General features: G+C 41.9%; 1 protein-coding gene across 9 annotated transcripts in view; it reads left to right on the forward strand.

The window, feature by feature from the left end:
• The window catches only part of TNS1 (tensin 1), a 144,144-nt gene that overhangs the window by 27,749 nt on the left and 92,293 nt on the right, over nt 1-24,102 (forward strand). For all 9 annotated transcript variants that reach the window (XM_075284669.1, XM_075284670.1, XM_075284663.1 and 6 more), the window contains exon 2: nt 22,796-22,834. Coding sequence is in view for 8 of the 9 variants with exons in the window: in XM_075284670.1 (XP_075140771.1) it covers nt 22,796-22,834 (39 nt within the window). In the remaining variant the exon portion in view is untranslated. The remainder of the gene's footprint in view (nt 1-22,795; nt 22,835-24,102) is intronic.

Here is a 24,102-nt window from a genome sequence, read left to right on the forward strand (position 1 = left end):
TACATAGGAGCAGTATTATAGTAGTTATATTCTTGTACATAGGAGCAGTATTATAGTAGTTATATTCTTGTACATAGGGGGCAGTATTATAGTAGTTATATTCTTGTACATAGGAGCAGTATTATAGTAGTTATATTCTTGTACATAGGAGCAGTATTATAGTAGTTATATTCTTGTACATAGGAGTAGTATTATAGTAGTTATATTCTTGTACATAGGAGTAGCATTATAGTAGTTATATTCTTGTACATAGGAGGTAGTATTATAGTAGTTATATTCTTGTACATAGGGGCAGTATTATAGTAGTTATATTCTTGTACATAGGAGGTAGTATTATAGTAGTTATATTCTTGTACATAGGAGGTAGTATTATAGTAGTTATAGTCTTGTACATAGGAGTAGTATTATAGTAGTTATATTCTTGTACATAGGAGCAGTATTATAGTAGTTATATTCTTGTATATAGGAGTAGTATTATAGTAGTTATATTCTTGTACATAGGAGTAGTATTATACTAGTTATATTCTTATACATAGGAGCAGTATTATAGTAGATATATTCTTGTACATAGGAGTAGTATTATAGTAGTTATATTCTTATACATAGGAGCAGTATTATAGTAGATATATTCTTGTACATAGGAGTAGTATTATAGTAGTTATATTCTTGTACATAGGAGTAGTATTATAGTAGTATATTCTTGTACATAGGAATAGTATTATAGTAGTTATATTCTTGTATATAGGAGGTAGTATTATAGTAGTTATATTCTTGTACATAGGAGCAGTATTATAGTAGTTATATTCTTGTACATAGGAGTAGTATTATAGTAGTTATATTCTTGTACATAGGAGCAGTATTATAGTAGTTATATTCTTGTACATAGGAGTAGTATTATAGTAGCTATATTCTTGTACATAGGAGGTAGTATTATAGTAGTTATATTCTTGTACATAGGAGCAGTATTATAGTAGTTATATTCTTGTACATAGGAGTAGTATTATAGTAGTTATAGTCTTGTACATAGGAGTAGTATTATAGTAGTTATATTCTTGTACATAGGAGCAGTATTATAGTAGTTATATTCTTGTACATAGGGGCAGTATTATAGTAGTTATATTCTTGTACATAGGGGCAGTATTATAGTAGTTATATTCTTGTACATAGGAGGTAGTATTATAGTAGTTATATTCTTGTACATAGGAGGTAGTATTATAGTAGTTATAGTCTTGTACATAGGAGTAGTATTATAGTAGTTATATTCTTGAACATAGGAGTAGTATTATAGTAGTTATATTCTTGAACATAGGAGTAGTATTATAGTAGTTATATTCTTGTACATAGGAGTAGTATTATAGTAGTTATATTCTTGTATATAGGAGGTAGTATTATAGTAGTTATATTCTTGTACATAGGAGCAGTATTATAGTAGTTATATTCTTGTACATAGGAGTAGTATTATAGTAGTTATATTCTTGTACATAGGAGCAGTATTATAGTAGTTATATTCTTGTACATAGGAGTAGTATTATAGTAGTTATATTCTTGTACATAGGGGTAGTATTATAGTAGTTATATTCTTGTACATAGGAGTAGTATTATAGTAGTTATATTCTTGTACATAGGAGCAGTATTATAGTAGTTATATTCTTGTATATAGGAGGCAGTATTATAGTAGTTATATTCTTGTACATAGGAGGTAGTATTATAGTAGTTATATTCTTGTACATAGGAGGTAGTATTATAGTAGTTATATTCTTGTACATAGGAGCTGTATTATAGTAGTTATATTCTTGTACATAGGAGCTGTATTATAGTAGTTATATTCTTGTACATAGGAGCAGTATTATAGCAGTTATATTCTTGTACATAGGAGCAGTATTATAGTAGTTATATTCTTGTACATAGGAGGTAGTATTATAGTAGTTATATTCTTGTACATAGGAGCAGTATTATAGCAGTTATATTCTTGTACATAGGAGCAGTATTATAGTAGTTATATTCTTGTACATAGGAGGTAGTATTATAGTAGTTATATTCTTGTACATAGGAGGTAGTATTATAGTAGTTATATTCTTGTACATAGGAGGTAGTATTATAGTAGTTATATTCTTGTATATAGGAGCAGTATTATAGTAGTTATATTCTTGTACATAGGAGTAGTATTATAGTAGTTATATTCTTGTACATAGGAGTAGTATTATAGTAGTTATATTCTTGTACATAGGAGTAGTATTATAGCAGTTATATTCTTGTACATAGGAGCAGTATTATAGTAGTTATATTCTTGTACATAGGAGGTAGTATTATAGTAGTTATATTCTTGTACATAGGAGTAGTATTATAGCAGTTATATTCTTGTACATAGGAGGTAGTATTATAGTAGTTATATTCTTGTACATAGGAGCAGTATTATAGTAGTTATATTCTTGTACATAGGAGTAGTAGTATAGTAGTTATATTCTTGTACATAGGAGTAGTATTATAGTAGTTATATTCTTGTACATAGGAGTAGTAGTATAGTAGTTATATTCTTGTACATAGGAGGTAGTATTATAGTAGTTATATTCTTGTACATAGGAGTAGTATTATAGCAGTTATATTCTTGTACATAGGAGTAGTATTATAGCAGTTATATTCTTGTACATACGAGCAGTATTATAGTAGTTATATTCTTGTACATAGGAGTAGTATTATAGTAGTTATATTCTTGTACATAGGAGTAGTAGTATAGTAGTTATATTCTTGTACATAGGAGTAGTATTATAGTAGTTATATTCTTGTACATAGGAGTAGTATTATAGTAGTTATATTCTTGTACATAGGAGTAGTAGTATAGTAGTTATATTCTTGTACATAGGAGGTAGTATTATAGCAGTTATATTCTTGTACATAGGAGTAGTATTATAGCAGTTATATTCTTGTACATAGGAGTAGTATTATAGCAGTTATATTCTTGTACATACGAGCAGTATTATAGTAGTTATATTCTTGTACATAGGAGTAGTATTATAGTAGTTATATTCTTATACATAGGAGCAGTATTATAGTAGTTATATTCTTGTACATAGGAGTAGTATTATAGTAGTTATATTCTTGTATATAGGAGCAGTATTATAGTAGTTATATTCTTGTACATAGGAGTAGTATTATAGTAGTTATATTCTTGTATATAGGAGCAGTATTATAGTAGTTATATTCTTGTACATAGGAGTAGTATTATAGTAGTTATATTCTTATACATAGGAGTAGTATTATAGTAGTTATATTCTTGTACATAGGAGCAGTATTATAGTAGTTATATTCCTGTATATAGGAGCAGTATTATAGTAGTTATATTCTTATACATAGGAGCAGTATTATAGTAGTTATATTCTTGTACATAGGAGTAGTATTATAATAGTTATATTCTTGTACATAGGAGCAGTATTATAGTAGTTATATTCTTGTACATAGGAGTAGTATTATAGTAGTTATATTCTTGTATATAGGAGCAGTATTATAGTAGTTATATTCTTGTACATAGGAGTAGTATTATAGTAGTTATATTCTTATACATAGGAGTAGTATTATAGTAGTTATATTCTTGTACATAGGAGCAGTATTATAGTAGTTATATTCCTGTATATAGGAGCAGTATTATAGTAGTTATATTCTTATACATAGGAGCAGTATTATAGTAGTTATATTCTTGTACATAGGAGTAGTATTATAATAGTTATATTCTTGTACATAGGAGCAGTATTATAGTAGTTATATTCTTGTACATAGGAGTAGTATTATAATAGTTATATTCTTATACATAGGAGCAGTATTATAGTAGTTATGTTGTATTGGGAGATTTCTAGTTGGTTGTAGATTTCTTTCAGGACAATAGCTGAGTAGTCTATTAAAGTGTTGTGTCCAGTTTTACAACCTAGAAATGTGTTCAGAGCAGTTGTCGCTTATCTCGCTCCTTTCTTCTTGGCAGTTCATAGTAAGTCCATTACTCAGCAGGGGGTGATGATGAGCTGAGGAGAAAGTGCAGTCTTGGATAATGTGAATGGTCATCTGGATATAGTTGATGTGTTTTTGCAGTTTTCATCCAAATCCAAACAAGTTCACCCCCTGATTTTCCATCTTTAGATTAATATACATTGCGTCCACTGGATAAACACAGTCGTTTTGCTGAGAATGTTTGTCTGCAGATTCAGCATCAGCCTCAAGGAAACTTTAAGACGATCCTGAGACTATTTATAATTTCAGATCCTTCCTTTCTACAAAACAGAACTTCATAAACAGGGAAGTTATTATCAGATAGAATACACATTACTGGAAGCCATTGCAGATTTACATGTTATAAAGAATCTGGAAGTTTTCAGCTTTACTGTCCACTGTCTTATGTTTTTCCTCAAACATGTTCTTTCTTCAATTTTTGACTGACCCAGGCACAGGTAGCAAGACCCAGTAGAGGGTCCTTGCTTACCCCATGGCTTTCCTTATTGAATTTGCTAGCCTGCTGTTGCTTTTGGGAATAAGCTGATATTTGGACCTTTCCTGAAACTTTCAGTTTACAGGCCTGATGAAGGGATTCTTCCGAAACATTGCACCATATTAATAAAGGAATTTTTTGAGGCATAAATCGTATTTGGAGCGCCAATCTCTTCTATTTTTTGGTGGATTCTCCTACTTTGGGGAGATAGTCATCCCTACTTAGATCTGGCACCCATAAGACCCTTCTAATACCCGTGTGCTGACTTCACGCATTGTTTGTATTTCATGTGCGACTTTGGACTCTGAATTGTAAATGTTATTACGGATAAGAGTTGTTCTTTATCTACTAATTAGAATTAGTAATAGAACAGAATGGAGCAGAAATCTCTCCTGGGAGTCTGTAGGGTTTGTGCATTAGATTTGCACTGGGGTATTGCTGTGCACATTGCGGTGTTACTATGTCATTGCTGTGTGCATTATATCTGCACTTGGTGTTACTATATGGATTATATTGATACTGTAATATTACTATGTGCAATTAACCCTGAAGATTTTATAATCCTTCTGCTAAAACTAGTCATGGTGGAGGGGGCTGCCATTTCAGGATTTGGTTTGGGGCCCCCATTGATGCCTTTTAACCACCTGACCGTGGTAGATATGACATAAGGGTAACATCTGTATACTCTATATCTATATATAACAGGGAAACAGATCTATCTATCTATCTATCTATCTAATAATAATCTATAAAGTATGGAAATGTAAAGAATGGGATGATCCCATATCCCGCAGGGCCCTGTAAGTGACAATATCTGCGGGTTGGATTTCTTCAGATTTCTCTTATCAGACTGGCCGGTGGTTTTGGGTCCTGACAGTTGCGCACATGATGATCAGATGTGGCCGTGTCTCTGTGACAATAGCCGGGACGCTGCCAGAAGCCGGTCCTGCTTGTAAACAGCGGGTCCAGCTGACGCTGCGCTCCTCCTTTTCCTTCCTCGAATCAATCAGCGATTAGCTGAACACAATGCGGCCGTGTTCCTGTGGAGCTGGGAGCTGTTTTGGGTTAGAAAGACAGGGCGTCCCCTAAATAACAAAAACATGTGACTGCGAAAGCGTTCCAGCATGCCAGCTCCGAGGAGTGCGGACAGATACGGGACAGAGGACGCAGCTTGTATCACATTCTCTTGGCTGCGGCGTAGTCACAGACCATGAAATGTTGTCAGCTATTGTGACCAGGGGCGCTGCACCTCATTACATGTACATACCCAGTTTATGGCCAAGGGAGTCCGGCCAAAGGATATCATCAGGGTCCAATTATATGTAAGAAACAATGTATCCGGGACGGAGCTGAATGTTCTTACCTGCTTCCTGTGCACATCAAAATAAAAGGAAATCTCACATTTAAAGGGCTGCTCCATATTTTCAGCATTCCCCTCTCTGTGTGACTGGTACCATTCCTGTCAGGCCCCATCACCCTCACGTGCAGCACCAGGACCAGGCTCATAGGAAACCACTTAATGGGATGTATATTTTTGGGCTGTGGACGGAAACCAGAGCACCTGGAGAACAGACTAACTCCTTACAGATGGTGGAAGGACCCGGGACCCGGAGCTGTCGTGTTCTTATAGGAGCTCTGCTAAATATGCGGCTATATATAGAAAGTATAAATTATAGGGGGGGGGGGGGGGATATAAAACCTTCCCATCCACCATTGCTTTCCCCTTATCTGGCCTCAGGCATCAGACCCCCGAATGCACCAATTACCCCCTAAACCTCCAAGGCCCAGTTCACATCTGCGTTCGGCCCATTCCTTTCCCCTCTCCTCCAAGCAACGCTTTTCTCTTTGTATTTTTCATGCAGAAACCAAACAGACCCATTATAGTCTGCGGCGTCTGCTTGTTTCTTGAGGTTACCGGTTTTATATGCAGATTAGGTTTCCGTTTGTGGCGGACTCCCCAAATGGAAACCCGAACGCAGATGTGAACCAGGTCTTATAGTGACAAATCTCCCTTCTATCCTGATTCAGATACAATGTGTCAGTCCGGTTACAATGTATCCACCTGGAATCACAGAGGATGACTTTCCAGTCTTTCAGCTTCTGGTTATAATTAAAGGGGTTTTCCAGGACTTACATATTGATGGCCTGACCTTTTAGGATAGGTAGTCACTATGTGATTGGTGGCAGTCTGGCACCAGGGACCCCCCAGCTTGTTGAAGAGACCCAAATGTTGCAGCCTCTTCCCAGATTATTAAAGGGATTCTACCATTAAACCCTTTCTTTTTGTGGATAAAACATCGGGATCGCCTTTAGAAAGTCTATTCGTCTCTTACCTTTAGACGTGGTCTCCGCCGTTTTTTTACCAGTATGCAAATGAGTTCTCTTGCAGCAATGGGGGCGGGCCTCAGCATTCAAACGGCAATGAGGGCGTCCCCACCGCTGCCAGAGAATTGTCTCCAGCGCCGCCTCCTTCTTCGTCCTCAGCGTCATCTTCAATGTCTTCTTCCGGAGCAGGCTCGTAAGTTCTAGGTGTTGGGCCTTGAGCAAAGCAGACTGCGCAGACGCACAGGCCATGGGAAAATGGCCGCTTGCACAGTATTGTTAGCGGCCATTTAGGATTTAGATTTCTGTTAACCCCTAAATAAGTAAAGAGCTGATAATCACATGGAATCCCTACAGTCTCGCTGCATCATTTCTCTTGCAGTACACCACTTTATTATTATTATTATTATTATTATTATTATTATTATTATTATTATTATTATTATTGTTTATTTATATCGCACCATTAATCCCATGGTGCTCTGTACATTATTATATTAATCCCATGGTGCTCTGTACATTATTATATTAATCCCATGGTGCTCTGTACATTATTATATTAATCCCATGGTGCTCTGTACATTATTATATTAATCCCATGGTGCTCTGTACATTATTATATTAATCCCATGGTGCTCTGTACATTATTATATTAATCCCATGGTGCTGTACATTATTATATTAATTCCATGGTGCTGTACATTATTATATTAATCCCATGGTGCTGTACATTATTATATTAATCCCATGGTGCTGTACATTATTATATTAATTCCATGTTGCTGTACATTATTATATTAATTCCATGGTGCTCTGTACATTATTATATTAATCCCATGGTGCTGTACATTATTATATTAATTCCATGGTGCTCTGTACATTATTATATTAATCCCATGGTGCTCTGTACATTATTATATTAATCCCATGGTGCTCTGTACATTATTATATTAATCCCATGGTGCTCTGTACATTATTATATTAATCCCATGGTGCTGTACATTATTATATTAATCCCATGGTGCTCTGTACATTATTATATTAATCCCATGCTGCTCTGTACATTATTAGATTAATCCCATGCTGCTCTGTACATTATTATATTAATCCCATGGTGCTCTGTACATTATTATATTAATCCCATGGTGCTCTGTACATTATTATATTAATCCCATGGTGCTCTGTACATTATTATATTAATCCCATGGTGCTCTGTACATTATTATATTAATCCCATGGTGCTGTACATTATTATATTAATTCCATGGTGCTGTACATTATTATATTAATCCCATGGTGCTGTACATTATTATATTAATCCCATGTTGCTGTACATTATTATATTAATTCCATGGTGCTCTGTACATTATTATATTAATCCCATGGTGCTCTGTACATTATTATATTAATCCCATGGTGCTCTGTACATTATTATATTAATCCCATGGTGCTCTGTACATTATTATATTAATCCCATGGTGCTTTACATTATTATATTAATCCCATGGTGCTCTGTACATTATTATATTAATCCCATGGTGCTCTGTACATTATTATATTAATCCCATGGTGCTCTGTACATTATTATATTAATCCCATGGTGCTCTGTACATTATTATATTAATCCCATGGTGCTCTGTACATTATTATATTAATCCCATGGTGCTCTGTACATTATTATATTAATCCCATGGTGCTCTGTACATTATTATATTAATCCCATGGTGCTCTGTACATTATTATATTAATTCCATGGTGCTGTACATTATTATATTAATCCCATGGTGCTCTGTACATTATTATATTAATCCCATGGTGCTCTGTACATTATTATATTAATCCCATGGTGCTCTGTACATTATTATATTAATCCCATGGTGCTCTGTACATTATTATATTAATCCCATGGTGCTCTGTACATTATTATATTAATCCCATGGTGCTCTGTACATTATTATATTAATCCCATGGTGCTCTGTACATTATTATATTAATCCCATGGTGCTCTGTACATTATTATATTAATCCCATGGTGCTCTGTACATTATTATATTAATCCCATGGTGCTCTGTACATTATTATATTAATCCCATGGTGCTCTGTACATTATTATATTAATCCCATGGTGCTCTGTACATTATTATATTAATCCCATGGTGCTGTAAATTATTATATTAATCCCATGGTGCTCTGTACATTATTATATTAATCCCATGGTGCTCTGTACATTATTATATTAATCCCATGGTGCTGTACATTATTATATTAATCCCATGCTGCTCTGTACATTATTATATTAATCCCATGGTGCTCTGTAAATTATTATATTAATCCCATGGTGCTCTGTACATTATTATATTAATCCCATGGTGCTCTGTACATTATTATATTAATCCCATGGTGCTGTAAATTATTATATTAATCCCATGGTGCTCTGTACATTATTATATTAATCCCATGGTGCTCTGTACATTATTATATTAATTCCATGGTGCTCTGTACATTATTATATTAATCCCATGGTGCTCTGTACATTATTATATTAATCCCATGGTGCTTTACATTTGGGGGTTACATACAATACACAGGTAGATATAATACTAACAATGACTGGCTGGCACAGTGGGGTAGAGGGCCCTGCCCGCGAGGGCTTACAATGCACTTTCTTGCTTCGCAGCTGCTTTTGTTGCGTCACATTCTTGTATAGTGTTGTCGATGCCGCCTCTGCGCCTGCTGCGTTGCATTGTGTGACATGTAGCCCTGCTCAGGGTGCATGTGCTCAGTAGGCTGGATGCTGCAGCAGGACTGTCTGCGGCTCCAGGTCTCTCCCAGGACATTCCAGCGCAGCTTACTGCATCAGACGGCGGCGGCGGCATTTAGAGTGGATTTAGAGGAATGTAAACAGTTCAGAGGAAAGAGCAGGGTGGGGCGGGGGAGGAGAGGTCAGGTAAGGGGGCCCTGCACGGGGAGCAAGGAGATGGGAGAAGGAGGAGGAGCCAGGGCTGAGATGTTCTGCAGACAAGGCCTGATGTTGTCTTTATTCTTATAATTCCTTATGTGCAGATATGGATTATTATCTCTCATGTCCTAATAGAGCGCAGAAGCTCCATCTATGGTCCAACACTGAAAGGGATCACCTGGCTGACAACCAGTGGCGTAACTACCGGGGAAGCAGCGGAGGCAGCTGTCAAAGGGCCCGGGACATTAGGGGGCCCGGCGACAGCCGCTACCGCTACGTTTTTTCTTGTTTTTTAATAGGCTGTTACCGGCTGGAGTTACTGGACGAGCACTGCGTCTCCATGTAACACAGCGTGGCCGTGTGCGGTACTGCAGCTCCTTCACAATCAAGTATTCAAGTAGATGGGACAGACCTATATGTAGTACCAGACTCAGCCACTAGGGAATGAATGGCGCCATGCCTGATAATGAAGAGGCTGCGGATTGGTGGAGGTATCGGAAATCCACTGATCTGATATTGATGACCTAAAATAGACCGTCATACCCGATAACCAATAGTAGATACAATAGTCTGGACCTTGTCATTACTAATAGTTCAGCATTTAAGTAAATGAAGTGCAATACCACAAACAACCTATGGACAGGTGTGGCGCTGTTTCTGGAAACATAGCAGACCATTTTCTTCTAATCCTAATTGTTTACAGTAATCTGTAATGGGATGTGGTTAACGGCAAATCTCCGACAACACCAACAGCTTTACGGGCATGAGAGTCTCCAGGAGGGGGTGCGGAAGGGTTCAGACTTATCACTGCCGCATTCCACAAGTCAGATCCCGCTGCATCCTGACAACCTCCACAAGTCCGATCCCACCACTGCATCCTGACAACCTCCACAAGTCCGATCCCGCCACTGCATCCTGACAACCTCCACAAGTCAGATCCCGCCATTGCATCCTGACAACCTCCACAAGTCCGATCCCGCCACTGCATCCTGACAACCTCCACAAGTCCGATCCCGCCACTGCATCCTGACAACCTCCACAAGTCAGATCCCGCTGCATCCTGACAACCTCCACAAGTCAGATCCTGCTGCATCCTGACAACCTCCACAAGTCAGATCCCTCTGCATCCTGACAACCTCCACAAGTCAGATCCCGCCACTGCATCCTGACAACCTCCACAAGTCAGATCCCGCTGCATCCTGACAACCTCCACAAGTCAGATCCCGCTGCATCCTGACAACCTCCACAAGTCAGATCCCTCTGCATCCTGACAACCTCCACAAGTCAGATCCCGCTGCATCCTGACAACCTCCACAAGTCAGATCCTGCTGCATCCTGACAACTTCCACAAGTCAGATCCCGCTGCATCCTGACAACCTCCACAAGTCAGATCCCGCTGCATCCTGAAAACCTCCACAAGTCAGATCCCGCTGCATCCTGACAACCTCCACAAGTCAGATCCTGCTGCATCCTGACAACCTCCACAAGTCAGATCCCGCTGCATCCTGACAACTTCCACAAGTCAGATCCCACCACTGCATCCTGACAACCTCCACAAGTCAGATCCCGCCACTGCATCCTGACAACCTCCACAAGTCAGATCCTGCTGCATCCTGACAACTTCCACAAGTCAGATCCTGCTGCATCCTGACAACCTCCACAAGTCAGATCCCACTGCATCCTGACAACCTCCACAAGTCAGATCCCGCTGCATCCTGAAAACCTCCACAAGTCAGATCCCGCTGCATCCTGACAACCTCCACAAGTCAGATCCTGACAACCTGCACAAGTCAGATCCCGCTGCATCCTGACAACTTCCACAAGTCAGATCCCGCTGCATCCTGACAACCTCCACAAGTCAGATCCCACCACTGCATCCTGACAACCTCCACAAGTCAGATCCCGCCACTGCATCCTGACAACCTCCACAAGTCAGATCCTGCTGCATCCTGACAACTTCCACAAGTCAGATCCTGCTGCATCCTGACAACCTCCACAAGTCAGATCCCGCTGCATCCTGACAACCTCCACAAGTCAGATCCCACTGCATCCTGACAACCTCCACAAGTCAGATCCCTCTGCATCCTGACAACCTCCACAAGTCAGATCCTGCTGCATCCTGACAACCTCCACAAGTCAGATCCCGCTGCATCCTGACAACCTCCACAAGTCAGATCCCGCTGCATCCTGAAAACCTCCACAAGTCAGATCCCGCTGCATCCTGACAACCTCCACAAGTCAGATCCTGACAACCTCCACAAGTCAGATCCCGCTGCATCCTGACAACTTCCACAAGTCAGATCCTGCTGCATCCTGACAACCTCCACAAGTCAGATCCTGCTGCATCCTGAAAACCTCCACAAGTCAGATCCCGCTGCATCCTGACAACCTCCACAAGTCAGATCCCACTGCATCCTGACAACCTCCACAAGTCAGATCCCGCTGCATCCTGACAACCTCCACAAGTCAGATCCCGCTGCATCCTGACAACCTCCACAAGTCAGATCCCGCTGCATCCTGACAACCTCCACAAGTCAGATCCCGCTGCATCCTGACAACCTCCACAAGTCAGATCCCGCTGCATCCTGAAAACCTCCACAAGTCAGATCCCGCTGCATCCTGACAACCTCCACAAGTCAGATCCCGCTGCATCCTGACAACCTCCACAAGTCAGATCCCGCTGCATCCTGACAACCTCCACAAGTCAGATCCCGCTGCATCCTGACAACCTCCATACATTAGACTCTGCTGCGTCCTGACAACTTCTACTGGTGCTCAGACAGGAGACCTGTGAGCTCAGTGAGTGCTCAGGATTGGAGGGGTTTGTAGTCTTATCTACCACTCATAGCTTTTACTTGACTTCCCACCTTCCTTACATAACAGTCCAGAGGGCTGGGGGTGCCATCATTTACCAGCCGAGCACTCTGTCCCCCTGTGACTTCAGAGCTGCTGTTCCCACCATAGTCCAACGTCTATCGATAGCTATGTGCCGCACAACCTGCGTGTGTGATCCCAGCCTTACATTGGCGTTGCCTGACTCCATACTGTAACAATGTATCATTTGCATTCAGTGCAGGTGAAGATCCGAGTCTCAGGGGTGAGGTTGGTACCCATGACGGTCCTCCCTGCAATAACCAACGTCACAGCTCTGACTAAACCTGTATACTGTCTTAGACCGCCCCTAGCCATGTATATAGCAAGCCGCCATCCCAGTACATTGTATATGCAGTGACACATACAGAGCTGCGGTATCTATGGAATAAATCCGCTTGGCCGCCACCGCTCGCTCTGAATCATTGTTATTCTATATTTCTGATCTCATCTTGAAACCTTCAGAAACATTCCAGATTTGTCTGAAACACTGAAACGACCCTTGTGCTGTACATTGAGTGGGGTCAGCATCCTCATATGGCCGTGATACGGTTACTTCTTGTAGTCAGACGGTGCAGCATTCCTGCCCGCTTAGGCGCGTGCCATACCTTTGGATAAGTCAGCCCTTACTTCAAGGTCAGAAGGGGGGGGGGGTGGAGGCCATGTTTGTGCATTTTAATGCTGGTGCTTCTGTGCCCTTATATAGAAATATCTTGTAATGCTTCTCCGCAACATGGAGATTTTGCCAGCAATTAGGAATTATCTGGGGGTGGTTTGAGGTGCGCAGATGTCCAGGAATCTGCGAGGTGAAGGATGACTTAGACTCTCCGGGAATCCTGCTCGCGCTGGGGTTATTTATTGTCGTAATCGCTGCACCCGCACTTCTGCATTTTTCCCTTTGTTACGATTTTTATAGGTTATTTTTTTGTATCCGTTCCAGAATACATCTTATCCCATACTCTAGTCACACCCAAAGCTGCATGGAAAATATAAAATGTTCCTGGAGACTGCCTAGGTGTATCTATACCGTAACAAAGATCTGATCAAACCGCTTCAGTTGTGTCACTCTGGATAGTGGGAAGTAATGAAATTCCAGATGCAGCTCTGGATGTGACTGGAGTATGACACGAACTTATATCATGTACACGTAGAAGTCATCTGTGAAAGTGATGATGATATTTAAAGGGACTTTATAATGTATACTTCATGGTAAATATTTAGTGGGGGTCTCACTGCTGGTCCCTCTGTAACCCTATCCCAAAGGTCAATCCTCACCTATCAGATTTTACGGCATATCCTAAAGAGGTTTCTAGATTATTATATGGCTGTATCAGAGGGGAGCGTGCCCCATCATATAATATATCATTACTCAGCTTTCTGGATTCCAGAATAGAAAATCTGTTTCCCAACAAACTGGATAAAAACCACACAGCTTTCCAACAACAGATATAATAGCGCTCATGCCCTGAGATTTTATTAATATTTACCCTTGTAATGACGGCTTTGTGAGTGAATCTGTGCTCCGGCGTCTGCCCCTTGTGTCCTGTGTGTAATGGCTGTTGTACGCACGTGTTTACTTACACAGTATGGAAATCTTCTGTTTTTCCACCAAACACACCTGAATCCATATAGTCTACATGTACATACATTACATTACTTATCCTGTATTATACTCCAGAGCTGCGCTCACTATTCTGCTGGTACAGTCACTGTGTACATACATTACATTACTTATCCTGTATTATACTCCAGAGCTGCGCTCACTATTCTGCTGGTGCAGTCACTGTGTACATACATTACATTACTTATCCTGTATTATACTCCAGAGCTGCGCTCACTATTCTGCTGGTACAGTCACTGTGTACATACATTACATTACTTATCCTGTATTATACTCCAGAGCTGCGCTCACTATTCTGCTGGTGCAGTCACTGTGTACATACATTACATTACTTATCCTGTATTATACTCCAGAGCTGCGCTCACTATTCTGCTGGTACAGTCACTGTGTACATACATTACATTACTTATCCTGTATTATACTCCAGAGCTGCGCTCACTATTCTGCTGGTACAGTCACTGCGTACATACATTACATTACTTATCCTGTATTATACTCCAGAGCTGCGCTCACTATTCTGCTGGTGCAGTCACTGTGTATATACATTACATTACTTATCCTGTATTATACTCCAGAGCTGCGCTCACTATTCTGCTGGTACAGTCACTGTGTACATACATTACATTACTTATCCTGTATTATACTCCAGAGCTGCGCTCACTATTCTGCTGGTACAGTCACTGTGTACATACATTACATTACTTATCCTGTATTATATTCCAGAGCTGCGCTCACTATTCTGCTGGTACAGTCACTGTGTACATACATTACATTACTTATCCTGTATTATACTCCAGAGCTGCGCTCACTATTCTGCTGGTACAGTCACTGTGTACATACATTACATTACTTATCCTGTATTATACTCCAGAGCTGCGCTCACTATTCTGCTGGTACAGTCACTGTGTACATACATTACATTACTTATCCTGTATTATACTCCAGAGCTGCGCTCACTATTCTGCTGGTACAGTCACTGTGTACATACATTACATTACTTATCCTGTATTATACTCCAGAGCTACGCTCACTATTCTGCTGGAGCAGTCACTGTGTACATACATTACATTACTTAGCTTGTGTTATACTCCAGAGCTGCGCTCACTATTCTGCTGGTGCAGTCACTGTGTACATACATTACATTACTTATCCTGTATTATACTCCAGAGCTGCGCTCACTATTCTGCTGGTACAGTCACTGTGTACATACATTACATTACTTATCCTGTATTATACTCCAGAGCTGCGCTCACTATTCTGCTGGTGCAGTCACTGTGTACATACATTACATTACTTATCCTGTATTATACTCCAGAGCTGCGCTCACTATTCTACTGGTAGAGTCATTGTGACATACATTATATGGTATCACTGCATAACCTAACAGATTTCACATTCAGCAGCTGGGAAAGTTGGGTCCTCATCACCTGCTAGTGAAGCCATAGTTTTGTAGCTGTTGCATGAATCTGTCTTGCAGTGATTCTTCATTAGTCAGTCAGTTAGGGACAGTAGGTTGGCGGCCATACTGGTTGTCACTCAGCTTTTCCAGGAGCCTGCATACTGTAGTAATTTCTTCTTACAGATGTAATTATATCATTTCCCTTGGATTTTATATTGTTATCTACATTGTTGCCCTGAGCGCTTGTACCGCACACGTTGCTGATTGATCGCCATCTCCGCCTGCGCTGGGGGTAACGCTGCTGCTGCTGCTGCTTCTAATCTAAATCTCCTTTAGGAAGAAAGCTGAGTGGTTTCAATTACACTGTGCAGATGGCGTCCATGTTGCTGTGCGGCCGCGGCGTGCATAATTTGTTGCAGCTCTTTTTTTATGGAGAAGAAATTGGTGGCAGCGATTGTACAAAATGTGTTTTATACGAGCCCTATATACAATTGTCAGGGAGTGTAGAAACAACCGGGACAGAAATAAGGAAATCTGCATTGTGCTGTTCCTCTGTTATTCCTCCTGGCAATATGTATTTTCTTCTACACTTTGACTTTGATCATTGCTGACAGTCAGACTGTGTCAGGACAAGACCTGCCGACAAGAGGGATGGATACAACCATGTAATTGATATATTTCCAGGAGGAATAACAGAGGAATGACACCATGCTGAGCAATAAGATGCCCCAAAGCTGTTATCTCATGAGGAATACAGGTACTAACGAAAATGGCCGGGATCTAGTTTGTGTTTCAGGAGTCTAGGAGGTAGTCGGGTAATGGCGGCCATATTGATTGCCATCCAGCTTTCCAGAGAACAGACACAAGGTGGAGGGTTAGACCCGCAGAGATCAGGGCGACGTCACGGTAGTTTCTGGCACCGCCAGCTCCGTCTCCATGAATTATTAGCCGCCTCCTGACAACATTGAAGCCTCTGGGCCGCAGCAATAATTCTCCCAAATCTGTTTATACCGAGCCGAAATCCAGAGAATCCGTCCGGAGCTCGCGAAGGTTTAAGCGCCTCGGATGGAGCGGCCAATCCCGGCTCCGCTTATAGAGCTGCTCCTAAACATTCCAGGCCCCCGGAGTGCATGGCGGCCCGCCAGCCCACCCTGGCTATTCCTCCAGGACACCAGGCCATAAATGGTAGTGTTTTATCATGGCAAACAACAGCAGGGATGAGGAAATGTGAGGAGAGACATGGCCGCTGCTTAACTCATTCATGGCCGACCCGCTGCCGACCCATAAGCCTCCTCTGCTCTAGAACCGCTGCAAATGTGTTCTAGAGCAGAGGAGGCTTATGGGTCGGCAGCGGGTGGGGGCAATGTACAGGACTTATAATAATACAGGACATCAATATGTAGCTGAATAATATCTATCTATCTATCTATCTATCTATCTATCTCATATCTATCTATCTATCTATCTATCTATCTATCTATCTCCTATCTATCTATCTATCTATCTATCTATCTCCTATCTATCTATCTATCTATCTATCTATCTATCTATCTATCTATCTATCTATCTATCTATCTATCTATCTATCTATCTCCTATCTCTCTCTCTCTATCTATCTATCTATCTATCTATCTATCTATCTATCTATCTATCTATCTATCTATCTATCTATCTATCTATCTATCTCTCTATCTATCTATCTATCTCTCTATCTCTCTATCTCTCTATCTCTCCATCCTTCCATCTTGCAGTGTATTAAGTTCTTGGCTGACTTATTTCTCTTCTTTGATCTTTCTTTCTAATATCCTCGATCACTTCTCTTCTTAGATCTTTGATCTTGGCTTTTTCTCATCTTCTTCCAGATCGCTCTTCCTGGTGGAGATAATATCAGACACATCGCTCGCTGCCCAGGGGGATTCATTTGTAATATTCTCCAGTTTTAAGCATTTTGCAGCAGTAACCTGAGGACCACCAGAGATGAGAGTGCCGACGTCTCTGGGGTCCACCAGCCTGGGGTAAACATGGAGGGGGAACAATCAAAAAACTCCAACCCCCACCATGTTCTGACTACCTGAGCAGGACCACTGTGGGCTTCAGAGGACTCTACTAGACAGTCAGCTCTAGGCAGTGATGTCACTCACTAGTGATGTCATTCAGGCTGTCCAATCATATGGCTTTCTCCATTGGTGATAGTATCCATACTATGTAGATGGCGTCTTCCTCCAGTGATGTCATACCTGCCATTCATCCACATTGTCTTCCTCTAGTAACATAATCGCTACTATGTTTTTGATGTGACGGCATCTACTTGAATGTATCCAATAGTGACATCATCAGTGATGTCATACATACGTTTTATGTAACACTGTCTACCAGTGATGTCACACACGCTACCTATATGATGTCATCTGCTAACTGATGTATATATACTACCTATATGATATCATCTACCATCATGCCATTTACCAGTGATGTCATGGTACCAAATGTATGATGTCATCAACCAGCAAAGTCATAATACTAAGTATGTGACATCATCAAACCATGACCTCATCCATGCTATCTTTGTGTACTGTCCTCTTACTCCACTGATGTCCTCCGTATCTATTTCTATCTACATAATGTTCCACCTGTGATGTCATCTAGAATAGATATGATGTCACTAATCCCAGATCTCATCCATACTCTGTATCCCTAAGACTCCTAGGATGATGTCATCCAATGATGTCATCTGTATTATTATTATTTCTCGCCTTTTGGTCAGGACTATTTGCTCTGTATCTGATCCCTTCTCGGCGGCGATAGATTTTATTCTTTTTGTAAACCTGTTTTTGTATCTTTCGTTACAACTACAAACCTTTCCTAACTCAGCGGTTGCAGGGTGTCAGTGTGCAGGTGACGGCTCAGCTCCCTGCTAACACTGCAGCCTCACGCCACGTTCCTCCCTTCACACCTCCAGGCCATTTCTTTATTGCTTGTGCATGGGGGGGGGGGGGGGGGGGTCTTAGTCACTTGCATGCCAACACAGAACATATCAACCTATAAACCTCCCACCTACTCTATCCCACTCCTCTACATAGTGTCAGTATGCACTGCCGTTCTGGCATTCTATTCATTGATCAGGGAGCTCTGGATGAACAGAACTGTAAGTAGTTTGTAGATAGGACAATGAGCACAGATACATAGTAGCACACTGGTATTGTTTAGCACCTGGGACACCCTCCCCATCCGCCGTATATATCACCTCTATGGAGATTAGTATTTCAGAATTGATCCTGTGACTGAGGCCGCGATCACTGAGGTCTCCAGGAATATCCCTTTAAGACATGACGCCATCATCTTCAGATTTTTGATGGGGTCAATTTGAGATGAATTGGGGAAGGTTCCTATAAATAGTTCATTATTCCGCAGGAGGCGGCGTCAGGACTTGTTGCGCTCCCTCCGGTTTCGCACTAATGGAATTACAATTGACCTTTGTGTATCCAGCGCTCAGTTTGCGGCGTCTGACAACCTTATTATTGGATGTCAAGATATAGTTTCCTGCCCAAGATGATGTCAGGCCCTTGGACCTCAGGCAGGACTGAACACGACAGGAGAGTCGCCCGCAGCTGGAGAGCCGGCTCTCGTGGTGTCAGGTCTAATAAACATCTGGGTATGGCGCTCCCCGGTGGTGATGGGAGGAGGGGCGCAGAGGTTGGGGGGTCCTGCCTGGAGTTTGTCATTCCTATGTTTGTGCTGGTTCCTCCCTATGAACATAACTGACATTTTGGGGTTCAATGTGAACAGAAGCCAATAGGATGATGACAATCTCTGTACAGCGCTGCGGAATATGTTGGAGCTATACAATAAGTAACATACATGAGATTTATGAGTCAACTTCTTCTTTATGGTTCTTTGTTTCTTGTCTGTATCTGGTAAAGCTGGCTGCTAACCAATAGGACTACCCTCAGAGATTGGATACCATTGTTCAGCTACAGGGTCTATTGGAAACTTCATCACTTGTCTCACCAGAGACTGCTCCTGTCCATCATACTTTACACTGCTGTACTGCAGTACATTGACAGTATTGCGGTTTTACCAGACTGTAAATCTCCTGCTGACTGCCAGTCACTCTCTCCTGCCAGTCACTCTCACTCCTGCCTCCTGCTGACCACTTGTCACTCTCACTCCTGCCAGTCACTCTCACTCCTGCCTCCTGCCAGTCACTCTCACTCCTGCCACTCACTCTCTTGCCTGCCTCCTGCCAGTCACTCTCTCCTGATGACCACTTGTCACTCCCTCTCCTGCCACTCACTCTCTCTCCTGTCTCCTGCCAGTCACTCTCTCCTGCCTCCTGCTGACCACTTGTCACTCTCACTCCTGCCAGTCACTCTCCTTCCTCCTGCTGACCACTTGTCACTCTCACTCCTGCCAGTCACTCTCCTTCCTCCTGCTGACCACTTGTCACACTCACTCCTGCCAGTCACTCTCTCCTGCCTCCTGCTGACCACTTGTCACTCTCACTCCTGCCAGTCACTCTCACTCCTGCCAGTCACTCTCCTTCCTCCTGCTGACCACTTGTCACTCTCACTCCTGCCAGTCACTCTCTCCTGCCTCCTGCTGACCACTTGTCACTCTCACTCCTGCCTCCTGCCAGTCACTCTCACTCCTGCCACTCACTCTCTTGCCTGCCTCCTGCCAGTCACTCTCTCCTGATGACCACTTGTCACTCCCTCTCCTGCCACTCACTCTCTCTCCTGCCTCCTGCCAGTCACTCTCTCCTGCCTCCTGCTGACCACTTGTCACTCTCACTCCTGCCAGTCACTCTCCTTCCTCCTGCTGACCACTTGTCACTCTCACTCCTGCCAGTCACTCTCCTTCCTCCTGCTGACCACTTGTCACTCTCACTCCTGCCAGTCACTCTCTCCTGCCTCCTGCTGACCACTTGTCACTCTCTCCTGCCTCCTGCTGACATGAAACTCCTCTGCTCATTGACCTCTTAAGTAGCCCAGAGGTGTCAGAGGTCGGGGCAGAGTCGTCCATCAATGTAGATGGAAATCCCAGATAATTTATTACAAATCACAGATTACTTGTCAATAGAGTGAACTACTTTTATTCTGCTCTGACGGGACCGATAGGAGGAAGATTATCAAATATCCCGGATTATTGCAATGTAGGAGAAACTATGAAAACCTAAAATATAAATGTAGAATAGAATGGAGAGAATATTCTGCTACTTTATTGTCTTCAGGCGCCCTCGGTTATTTCTGTATATTCTATTGCTAGCTAGCCTAGTGGCTGATTGACATCATGGCAGGGATTACGTTTTCTATCAGTTCGGTGGTTTCTCGTGGACAATGTCTGGTAAGAGTCACATTGTGATCACAATCTCTTACTAAATATCTTCTTACTACCGTATCAGCCGACTGACTTCCCGTTGCTTTCCTCAGAAGTGGGGCGGTCACATGACTGTGTCTGTGGATAAGTTGTAGTCCTATTTTTAGGGGTTTTTACAAGACGTAAGTGACCACAAGACATTGTGTATCTGGAGACATCTCTCTATTACTGTCTGTACCATTCCCCTGCAGTACCCAGACATGGCCACTATACGGTGCACTGAGCACTCCCTGCTTCTCCTGCAGTCTACTGATCTGTATGGGCGCTAGGTGTCAAAACTCCACTAATCTGCTATTGAGGATGTCTATCCGAAATTCCTGAAAACCCCCATTAACCCTTTCTGTAACTCTGTAATAGTCTTTGTTTTATTATTCTTCACCCTTATAACATTTCTGCGTCCTGTTTGCGATGCCGACAGTCTTATTTACACGCAAAGGCTGCAAATTTGTGTGAGCTCCGATACGTCTCACCGAGGCTTTGTGTATAGAACTGTGTACAGCCCAGTAAAAACAAATGGCGCACAGACTGGTGTGTGTGTGCCGTGATTGTCCTGAACCGAACACACATTGGTGAAATCTACAGTCATGTGTTTGGGGCCGAACAGCAAGCGACACCTTGAAAATGATAAGAAACTGAACCAATCCGAAAATCTTAAAATACTGTCAGCCTTGAAATTTGCATAATTTGCTGCGAGTGGCCTGGCACGGTTTTGTGTCTGGGGCAGAGCGGGCGACGGGGAAAGGCGATCTGCGTGGAGCAGCGGGCGTGACATTACTGTCTTCTGCGAGATGGCAGAGATAATGGCGGCCCTGTGCAGGATCTGCCGTCCTGTGCCAACCGCGCAGCCAGACCTGAATTAAATTACTCTGTTTTCATATTAAGCATCAATGCAGAAGGAGCCCCAGAGCCGAGAACTAATCTCCTTACAAGGATCAACTTACAGGCAGGGCCCAAGACTTCCCCAATTTCTGGCCATGAAAACGCATCTTCTTTACCTTTTCAACCTTCAAATCAATTACAAAGTGAAGAGGAAATAAAATATCAGGGCAAAGAAGTCTAGAAATAGCCCCAGAATAATGGAGGGGATACAAACTATCAGTATATAGATGTATACAGTGATATAGACTATGCTGGTATAACCTGGGGATCTCCTGTACAGTCATGGCCAACAATGGAACCTCTCTCCTTGAAGTTCTTGATGATGCGATAGATTGTTGACTGAGGTGCAATCTTTCTAGCTGCGATACTCTTCCCTGTTAGGCCATTTTTGTGCAGTGAAATGATGACTGCACGCGTTTCTTTAGAGATAACCATGGTTAACAGAAGAGAAATAATGATGCCAAGCACCAGCCTCCTTTTACAGTGTCCAGTGGTGTCATTCTTACTTAATCATGACAGATTGATCTCCAGCCCTGTCCTCATCAACACCCACACCTGTGTTAATGGAGCAATCACTGAAACGATGTTAGCTGATCCTTTTAAGGCAGGGCTGCAATGATGTTGAAATGTGTTTTGGGGGATAAAGTTCATTTTCTAGGCAAATATTGACTTTGCAAGTAATTGCTGTTAAGCGGATCAGTCTTTATAACATTCTGGAGTATATGCAAATTGCCATTAGGAAAACTGAAGCCGTAGACTTTGTAACAATTAATATTTGTATCATTCTCAAAACTTTTGGCCATGACTGTAATGTATATAATTCTATATGTACAGCTGGTATATACGGTATATAATGAATATACAATGTGTGACATTTCGGTCTTCTCTCTGTTACAGATCGCGTCCCCTTGCACTCCCCGTGTTAATTACGAGCTGGTAAGTCTATATACTTCTAATATTTTATGAATTGCATTGATTCCTTAGACATTATACAGTTTTGCATTATGTGTCGGATACTTCAGCTCAGCAGCCAGTATCACACAGGATAGGATTAGATACAGTAGCTGATCAGACAGTGTCGCTCATGATGGGCTTAGATACACTGACAGCTTGGCCTCCTTGGACCCCAAGCCTCGGCCTCTCTCTTGGGGTCTCCGACCCTCGTTCCTGCACATTCCCCACTTATCATACAAAAGAAAACATTTCTAATGACGGTGATTCACGAGTCGTCTGCCTGGAGCTGATAAATCATTAGGGGAACAGACGGCTCCAATTTCAGGGCTATTATTTTTGCAGCTCATAAATTCCCTCTTATGGGGGCGTCTGTTTATTTGGCTATTTTAAGGCACTTTCCCCATGTGAAAGCAGTGACCCCCAAATCAGCTGGAGGTGGGAGAGTCTATTAATAGTAATCTGAGAGTGGGGGGATGTGACAGTATAGGGGGCTGTATACACAATACTATAACTATATGGGGGTATATCATAGTATAAGGGGGCTGTATACACTATGTGGGGGGTATATCACAGTATAGGGGCTGTATACACTATGTGGGGGTATATCACAGTATAGGGGCTGTATACACTATGTGGGGGGTATATCACAGTATAGGGGCTGTATACACTATGTGGGGGTATATCACAGTATAGGGGGCTGTATACACTATGTGGGGGGTATATCACAGTATAGGGGGCTGTATACACTATGTGGGGGGTATATCACAGTATAGGGGGCTGTATACACTATGTGGGGGGTATATCACAGTATAGGGGGCTGTATACACTATGTGGGGGGTATATCACAGTATAGGGGCTGTATACACTATGTGGGGGGTATATCACAGTATAGGGGTGGTATACACTATGTGGGGGTATATCACAGTATAGGGGCTGTATACACTATGTGGGGGTATATCACAGTATAGGGGTGGTATACACTATGTGGGGGTATATCACAGTATAGGGGGCTGTATACACAATACTATAACTATATGGGGGTATATCATAGTATAAGGGGGCTGTATACACTATGTGGGGGGTATATCACAGTATAGGGGGCTGTAAACACTATGTGGGGGGTATATCACAGTATAGGGGCTGTATACACTATGTGGGGGTATATCACAGTATAGGGGGCTGTATACACTATGTGGAGGGTATATCACAGTATAGGGGCGGTGTACACTATGTGGGGGTATATCACAGTA

Source organism: Leptodactylus fuscus, chromosome 8, assembly GCF_031893055.1.
Source record: "Leptodactylus fuscus isolate aLepFus1 chromosome 8, aLepFus1.hap2, whole genome shotgun sequence".
NCBI lineage: Eukaryota > Metazoa > Chordata > Amphibia > Anura > Leptodactylidae > Leptodactylus > Leptodactylus fuscus.